Here is an 8809-nt window from a genome sequence, read left to right on the forward strand (position 1 = left end):
GAAGGCCTTCTATTTTACAGTTTTAACCCACCCAGTCCTTTCGGGCTCAAGAGGACGACTGAGGCGTAATTTATCCTTCACAATAATTTGAGTCAGAATGTCAAAGCTTTCAAGTGATTATTTGCATATCACTGTATTTTATTTGATCTACTTTATATACACTTTTTTTTTATATATATATATATATATATACACCATGGGGGAGTTTTCAGGCAAGCATATCTACAAATTAGATTGCTTTGCACACAGCCTAGTTGTTGCCCCTTGGTTTCATAACGCAGTAAAAATATCACACTAAATGCTGGTTTCTCTTGTCTCAGCAGACTTTAAAAGATTATTAACTGTGTTACATTCCCCTGTAGAGAGTTTGACTACACTGGAGGCCGCGGCAACGAGCAGGCAGTTTTAGAGGCACTCAACAGTTGAGAATATTAATGTTTGGGAACATTTAATTCACGGTACTTACCCTGTCCTGTTTAGGGTATTTTTTTTTTTTTTTTTTTTTTTTTTAATCAATGTGAATCATTCATTTCTATGCCACAGTGATGTGAAGGTAGCAGGTGTTTTATTTTTCTGTCTATGGTTAATTTAAATCTGATGCCACTGAAAATCATTTATTATTGTGTGAATAATGTACAAATACTGAAAGGACATCAGATTTTGGCTTTGAAACTGAGCCAGTCTCGACCTAGACTAAACAAAGTGTCTGGACTGCTGATGCACCGAGGTTTGGACGGGCTTGGTGCTGGGATGCTCTCTGCATGTATATTGGTTTGTTAATGGGAGAGCCGCGAGAGGCAGAACCAATTAGGAATCCCTCTCAAGACATAGATCTCATTCAGCTCACCGCACGACACACGGTCAGCTTATGTATCTGACAGGTGTTTCTGCAGAATCACAGCATCGTAGCATTTGTGTTAATTTAATGTAGGGTCTTCTAATTATAGCTTTCCATGTTGCTCTCACTGACTGAAATTCAGTTTGATAACATTTGCAATGGTTGATTTATCTTCTTTTCTTTTCTTTTTTTTTACTTTCAGTAGGTAAATCTTTTTTTCAGATGGGTTTCACTACATTAATAATGCAGTGTTTCAAGTTTCTGTGTTTATTCTTTTGTCTTGCGTTATCTTTGGGGGCTTTTACTTGCAAATAGGTTGGACGGAAAGGGTCAGAAGTCCTAGGGTCAAGGGTTATAGCTCATACAAGACTGTAACTAGTGAATTTGTACAACCAAAGAAGTCTATTTTGTGGTTCAGGAATAATAAATTTTACTTTTCATTTAAGAAGCGGATTCACTGTGTAGTGTCTTTTTTTTTGCTTGATTAATGTACAAACCTTATGAACAACAATGCATTTCGAAAACACATTAGGTGAAGGAGTGAATGTTGGACACTGAAAAGGCAAATTGCTCGTCACATTTAGCACTTAATCGTGAAGTTCATGAACTTTAGTCTGGACATTAAATTCACTTTACTTGGTTAACAGGGAGAATTGAAGGGAGTCTTCTTGGTCCGGCCCATGCGGGTGTGTTCTTTTTGCTCTGTGGTAGAAGGCGTCACTCTGCTGGTCCTCTGCAGACGCATATCAAATGTGATTATTACTATATGCCTACTTAACTCTGGTTTTCCTGGCAATAGATAAGCAAGTGGATGGTGAGGTCACATGACCAGATTACAAGTGAAAAATCTTCAACAGCAGTTCACAAGATGTGTGACAAAAGGAAACGCACCTGTTTCAGCGTCCTGTTGCGGGCGTTATAGAAGGACTCGGAGCTGGAGCTGTCGGTAAGAAGCTCAAACTGCAGCTCCTCCACAGACTGTGGACTGTCGTCTTCCTGAAAACATCAGAGAATCTCATGAATTATTTACGACAAACGTTACCAGTAAAAGTCACAAATATGCTTCCTTCCAGGGAAGTGGGGGTATTTTTTTAGATTGTGAAGGTTATTGCCGTCTGCTTTATGGAAAATAATGCAGAAGCAATGTTTTGCTTCTTCCGGCATTCACGGAGTAAAAAAAAAAAAAATCACATAGTGACAATGGGGCTGATTCGCACCAGGCTATTGTTTGGTGCTTACCCAACAAGTGTGAGGCAAACTCACTTGTGCGGAGTTCTTGTACATAGTTATGTCTGGCTCCTCCTCAGGTAACGGGAAAGACTGCTTATACCACGTCTCAAATTCTGGGACACACACAGAACAGATAATTGTGAGAAACCATGACTGTGTTTTTTTTTAAACTCAAAATGTTTTTGCTGTGGAGAAAGGCAGCAGCTACGAGAGATATCATGAGAACTGACCAGAAAGCAGGCGCGTCCTGCACTGATCCACAAGGTGTTGACAGTAGTTGACCTCTGCCTTGATGTCACGCAGCGCTTCGTATCTCTGCCGGTACTGTGCTTTAAGCTCCCTGAGCTGCAGCAATAGAGAGGCATTTGACTCCTGCAGCACTGGGTCTCCATCCATAACCATGTGGTGACCTTGATCCGAATTGACACAAAGCAAATATCCATTTACCTCCTCAAAATCACATTTTTGAAGCTATTTTACTTTCATGCAAAGTTTCGAGGGTCCAAGCCATCCATATTTCTGCTTTAATATATGTTTTTATATCAAAACATTTTGTGTTTGGAAGTTCACTCTCGGCCTAAGTACAGGATATAAGCTAAATTTCAATTTAAAGATTTAGTAACTAAATGTTTTGACCATGAATTCCACACACAGGTCAGGAATTGACACCTGAGCTAGTGTCACGTGCTGATGAATGCAAATGTGATTCATTTGATAGCTCAAAAAGATCAAGTCTTGGGGCTTTAAATTTGCAGATACTGCAGTGCACCCCTATTGGTCTTTAGCTTTAGAACCGTCTCTCTCTCGTTGATGTAAGGTTTCAACAGAGGACGCAATGCGTTATTAAAGTCAAGATCACACAGCACCAAGTACTAATGCTGGTACAAACAAACATGTTACATGGAAAGTACCTTGGCCTACTCTCGTCTCCTCCCGCTGCAGTAAGGTAGCTGTGGTGCAGTCGATCTGTCTCTTGACGGCGTTGACCTCCTCGGTGAGCTGTCGAAGAAGGCCGTGGCGTTCCAGCATAACAGCCTTGTTCTCTTTAAAGATCAGGTTGAGCTTGCTGCCTTTTCCCACCTTGAAGTCCTCAAATGCTTCCGCTTTGGGCGGAGGAGACCTGGACAGAGGTGGCGAACTTTGGAGCAGTAAGTGTATAAAAAGAGATGTTGAACTGAGCATACACGCAAAAAGACTGCACCACATTCATCTGCACGTACTCGGAGCGAAAGGGCTCGTTGCCAGGCAGCTGTGATTCCGGCGCGTCCTGGTAGTCGGCGTCTGGTTCTTGAGACTCCTTTTCCTTCTCGGGAGTCTGGGCGGTATTCAACTTTGATTTGCAGGCACTCTCCGAGCGCTTATTTGAAACAGGAGTCCCTTCTCGCTGCGTCTTGCTTTGGGTGTATAATCACATTGAGTGCGCCATTAGTGAAACTTCACTGGTGTGTTTAACAAAGTGCAATCGCCTAAAGTCAGGAAAATGTTGGCTCTATTGTATGTTGATCTGATGAAGCCAATAACTGGGATCGTATCTCAACTTCTACTCAATCTTTCAACTGTAAAGTTTGGTTTAATGTGGTTGTTTAGTCCATTATGATTATTTTATTTATTTTTTTTACATCCTGGAGTGTTGATAAAACTGAAGAGTGACAAAAATGTGATGAGATGTAAGAGGCATCTCTTTTTCCCCGTGATTCTATGACGTTAAGTCACAACGGACGTCCGAGTTAATGTTATCCTCGGAGTTGGACCCACTGACTCTAAAACTACGTTTATCGTGTCTTTGTGGGCAGAATCAGACACAACAGAGAGTAACACTTTTGATGCCAATTGCAGCACTTCTTTTGACAGGCTTCAGTCTAAATGCTCACTTACCTCTGTTTGTCTTTGGACTTCTTCGTTTTGGCTTTGGTTGCATTTGGGCGCTCGGTCTGTTTCTGTGACACCCCGGGGCTGCCGGCCTCCACATCCTGAGGGCGACCTGTGGTGTACCACTCCTGAAGAGTTCACAATGGAGCATCCAATCAAAGTTTAGTCTCAGTGAACTGGCTGTTACAGGTACAACAGCCAAACAGAATAAAAAAAAAAAAACTTGTGTTTTCTATGAGGTGCCCTTAACTGTGAATAAGATGTTGACTGACCTTAACACCGGCTGCGTTAACAATTTGATCTTTGTTCACCAAGTTGGAGGTTTGACACAACTGAGCCTTCACCTTCAGCTCCTGTTCCCTGCTCGAATACATAAACGTACATGATCACTTACGTTAACAAAAAAAATAAGCCTTCCGAAAATATGTCTTAACTATACACCGTATTTTGAAGTTTCAGATTTTAAAAAGTCGGGGATACTCACTGCAGAGCGAGCTTGAACTGGGCAAACACTGCTTGAATCTGCTTGACACTTATGATCTGAAATTATATGCAAGCAGAGAGAGATCTGAAGCCTTCAGAGCACGAGTGAAGTCAAAGTTTGAAGTGTCAAGCGAAACCATTAATTCGCCATATTCGTTGTTATGTTCTCACCCTGATTTCCTCCAGGTTTCCCTCAAGGTACCTCTGAACCTGGCTTTGGATCTCAGCTAACTGGGCTTCAGACAGCTGCTCATACGTGCTGCTCGGTCGCTTCACCTGGCGAAAGGTAAATAACGGGTATTTAAATTCTAATGTGAATCTGGCAAAATATGTCTTTGATTCTCATGTGCAAACATAAACAGTGGAACCGTTTTGGACAGTCACTTTTGTAGAAAGTTTAGAATTTGCATACAATTACTAATGAATAATGGAAGATGATGAGCGACACGTTAAATCCATTCAAGTGCAACTTCTGTGCCGGACAGCAATAAAACACGTTTTAACAGGGAACCACGACAATAAACTAATAATGTGTAATTAAATATGTGCTGTCGGTGCTACTCACCACTGTGTTGTAGATGAACAGTTCGTCTTCCAGCCTCTGTACTTCCTTCTGAAGTTTCTTGATCTGAGCCTAATCAAGATAATTGTGATCTGATGACTAATGCACAGACCACAGCGTCCATATTTTCCCCATTTACAACTTTCAAAGGTGATTTTGTAATGTTCAATATCTTGCTGACTCACTGCTGGATCCATGCGCTGATTAACAGCAGGTTCGATTGGGACACACTTCATTCTGCTGGCGAAACGCAGAGTAGAGAGCTGCAAAGAATATTGATCATCGTCCAGAGCTCAAGTGACACCATGTACGGGGATAGTTTCTTTGTTTATATTATTAATTTAGCTTCTTACTGTTTCTTCCATCTGCGCAGCCTCACCATAGATGTTGGCCACAAACACAGCGTTGCAGTTCCCTCCTACCGAAAGAGACCAACACATTATTTATTCGTCAGTATTACTACACAGCAAAAGGTCACTCGGAATACCAAATATCAGGTTGTAAGCACTGCTAGAAACCAAAGGCCTGGCAGTCTCACCCAGGGAGTCTTTGAGGGCATGTGTGAGTTTAGACCGCCTGAAGGGAATGTGGTCTCTGCGGCGGTCGGCTAAAGCCATGATGGCCTGCTCCAGGAACGACAGGGACTTGTTGATGAACATGGCTTCCTTCAACGTCTGACCCTCCGACTGGAAGGACAGGAAGGTGGCATGAAGTGAGAAAAGGATAAGTGACACGATTATAGTCCTTTTTTTTACATTTTGACGAGAAGATCACACGATAGTATGTTTTTCAGATGGTAAAGTCAGAGTTTCAAACTCACCCCAGTTTTTCTCAGCCTCTCAGACCCAGCTAAATCCACCAGGTTCAGCTTTGAGGTGACATACTTGGCATCAGACAAAGTCCGGGAGCGAGACTGTGGTTGAGAGAAACAGTTTCTCCGACTAAACAAGAAATTCTACCTTGGTGTTTGGGAACCAGGGCGACAGTAGCAGATATAGTAAACCATTAAGAAAGCTGGTTTAATACCTCAATATGCACAGTTAGGATACAGTGCGACCTCGAGGACGTCTTGTTCAAGGCATTAGCTCTTATGATGCGATTCATCTCGCCCTGAGTGAAGACAAAAAAAAAAAAAAAAAAAGTAAAAAGCTTTCGGTCACGTAAACTTTTATTAATGACTAAATTTAGATATTTAGGCTATTTTAAACTATTTCTATTAGGTAGACAGATTTTTACATAAATCCACTCGCCTCAAACAGCAGGTAGAGAGCTTCCTCCTCGCTGTGAACGGGGTGCAGAGACAACCCTCTGACGAACACCCCGCTGCCCGCGTCCTCCATCACCACCATGCCTTGCGGAGACAGGTGTTGTGAGCCCTGCAGCGATGACAGCAGGTCCATCAGGGTCTCGTTGTAGATCTCCAGGTAGGATAGGTGCACTGAGAAGATGTGCTCAGTCCTCTTCTCCACCTCCTGAAACACCTGAACACCATGTTAAATACAAAAATCATTCAGGTACATGGGTTTTGGAGTCGTCCCTTTTTTGGAGGTAAGAATTATCTGACAGTCTGACGCACCTCCTGAAGGGCCCGAGGAATGATGCCTCTCTGCTTGTATGACTCTGTAGACCCCGTCATAGTGTAGGTTTTTCCCGCACCTGTCTGCCCAAAACACATCACTGTGCCTGGCAGGTACACAAAATGCACTTTTAACATAAGCCTCTTCACCAATTTGTTTGATTAAATTATCCTTTTCATCAACATATACCATTAAAGCCATCCAGTGCTGCCAGTACCACCCGTTGGCACACTCGGGTGTACGCCTCCTCCTGGGAAGCATTATGCAGGACCCCATCGAGCCGAAACGACCAGCTCAGCTGATTTCTCTTGGATTCTGGGAGATTCTTTGGATCTCGTCTTCGATAGATGTTCACTGTCTGATGGACAACGCGCAAAAATAATTTATGAGAGTACACAAACAAACAGAGTTAGAATTTTTTTTATTTTTTTTTTCTTTATGTACTCTGGTTTAATCTACCCAATTATACTTTTTTTTTTGCAACTTAAGTTGTGTGTGCCAGTATATTGCCTACAATAGCCACTTATTTGGTGTAATCCAGATCTAATATTTTAGGCCTGCTTTTCACATTTATGGAAGTGTTTAACATCTGTTGAAATATAAAATATCTCCAGATTTTCTTCTTTAAACATAGGACTGTGAAAGAACCAAAACAAATAAGTCAAAATTCATACAGATAAGTAGGACCGGTTTATTAAGTAAGTAAATACAGAGAGTTTTTGTTTGAGACTTCCTAGTGTGTGATAAAAGTTTTAATTTGACGGTTTTAATTTTCAATGTTCAATATCATACTTGTTCTTTTGGCGTCGGGTCTATTTTGTAAATGACGTAACGCGCAAATTAAATGACGCCACGCAGCAACAGCTTGTTCAGCATTTTTTTTTTTTTTTTTAAACGCACCGTACTTGCGTGTACTTAAAAGTAGAAAAATCTATATTAATCAGTTTTCCCCTTTGCTGCAAATTAACTTTTTAAGATTTGAATTAAACCGCTGAGCAAATAAAACAACCGCCGTGTCCAGGTTTTAAACACTGACTAACTTTCTTCGCTTTTACGAGTTCGATGTCGTAAAAAAATAAATAAATAAATAAATCCTAATGGTAGTGAAAATTAAAACGGAGATTTTTTTTTTGTTTTGTTTTGTTTAAGCTACCTGTCCGTCGGGAAGACATTCAATGAAGTCCTGGGCGAAGTTGGCGGTTGGTCTGATCCGGACGAACACCCCGACCTCCCGGCTCTCACCCTTCATACCGCCTTCCTGCAACACGACGGCAAAAGAGTAAAAACTCGACTCAACCGCCCAGAAATCACAACGTGTGCGAGACGGTACGAATATAGAACCCGAGTCCAGTCGGACGTGAGGTTTTCCGGGGAGGATAAGCCATTTCAGCCGAGTCCTCCTTCTCTTTCCCGCTGTTCACCTGCTCAGGTTGTGAGCCATCGCCACGGCAACGACCCCGCACACGCGCACTGAGAGGTGCGGTGACGCGTTCCGCACTTTGCCACCTGACCAACGGCGGACTGTTTCCAGGTGAACAAATCAAGTGTAAGTGTTTAAAATCCAATGTCAGTCAGTGTCCTTACTATACAAATACTATTGTGTGCTTTAATCAGGTTTTCCTTTTTTCTTAAATATATCCTTAAAATTAAAAAAAAAAAGTCACGATATAGAATGTCTAAAATATGAAAAAAAGTCATACTATAGCATGTCGTCTAAAATATGAAAAAAAAGTCATACTATAACATGTCGTCTAAAATATGAAAAAAAAGTCATACTATAACATGTCGTCTAAAATATCATAAAAAAAAGTCACACTATAACATGTCGTCCAAAATATGAAAAAAAAGTCACACTATAGCATGTCGTCTAAAATATGAAAAAAAAGTCATACTATAGCATGTCGTCTAAAATATGATAAAAAAAGTCACACTATAACATGTCGTCTAAAATATGAAAAAAAAGTCACACTATAGCATGTCGTCTAAAATATGAAAAAAAAGTCACACTATAACATGTCGTCCAAAATATGAAAAAAAAGTCACACTATAGCATGTCGTCTAAAATATGAAAAAAAAGTCATACTATAACATGTCGTCTAAAATATGAAAAAAAAGTCACACTATAACATGTCGTCCAAAATATGAAAAAAAAGTCACACTATAGCATGTCGTCTAAAATATGAAAAAAAAGTCACACTATAACATGTCGTCTAAAATATGAAAAAAAAGTCACACTATAACATGTCGTCC

General features: G+C 40.9%; 1 protein-coding gene across 1 annotated transcript; it reads right to left on the minus strand.

Annotated features, from left to right (window-relative positions):
* Positions 1-162: 162 nt before the first annotated feature.
* On the minus strand, positions 163-8000 carry kif9 (kinesin family member 9). Its single transcript, XM_069159655.1, has 20 exons — positions 7713-8000; positions 6749-6917; positions 6559-6665; positions 6233-6463; positions 6009-6092; positions 5803-5895; positions 5521-5668; positions 5336-5400; positions 5168-5245; positions 4986-5054; positions 4592-4696; positions 4422-4477; positions 4210-4297; positions 3944-4065; positions 3289-3462; positions 2980-3188; positions 2299-2478; positions 2102-2181; positions 1730-1834; positions 163-1571 (listed from the first exon to the last, which is right to left on the minus strand). The coding sequence occupies exons 1-20, from the start codon at positions 7806-7808 to the stop codon at positions 1479-1481; spliced, it is 2352 nt and encodes a 783-aa protein (XP_069015756.1). The 5' UTR covers positions 7809-8000; the 3' UTR covers positions 163-1478.
* Positions 8001-8809: the final 809 nt, after the last annotated feature.

This window comes from Embiotoca jacksoni, unplaced genomic scaffold, assembly GCF_022577435.1.
Source record: "Embiotoca jacksoni isolate LCO1_2020_lvr unplaced genomic scaffold, fEmbJac1.0.p SCAF_25, whole genome shotgun sequence".
NCBI lineage: Eukaryota > Metazoa > Chordata > Actinopteri > Embiotocidae > Embiotoca > Embiotoca jacksoni.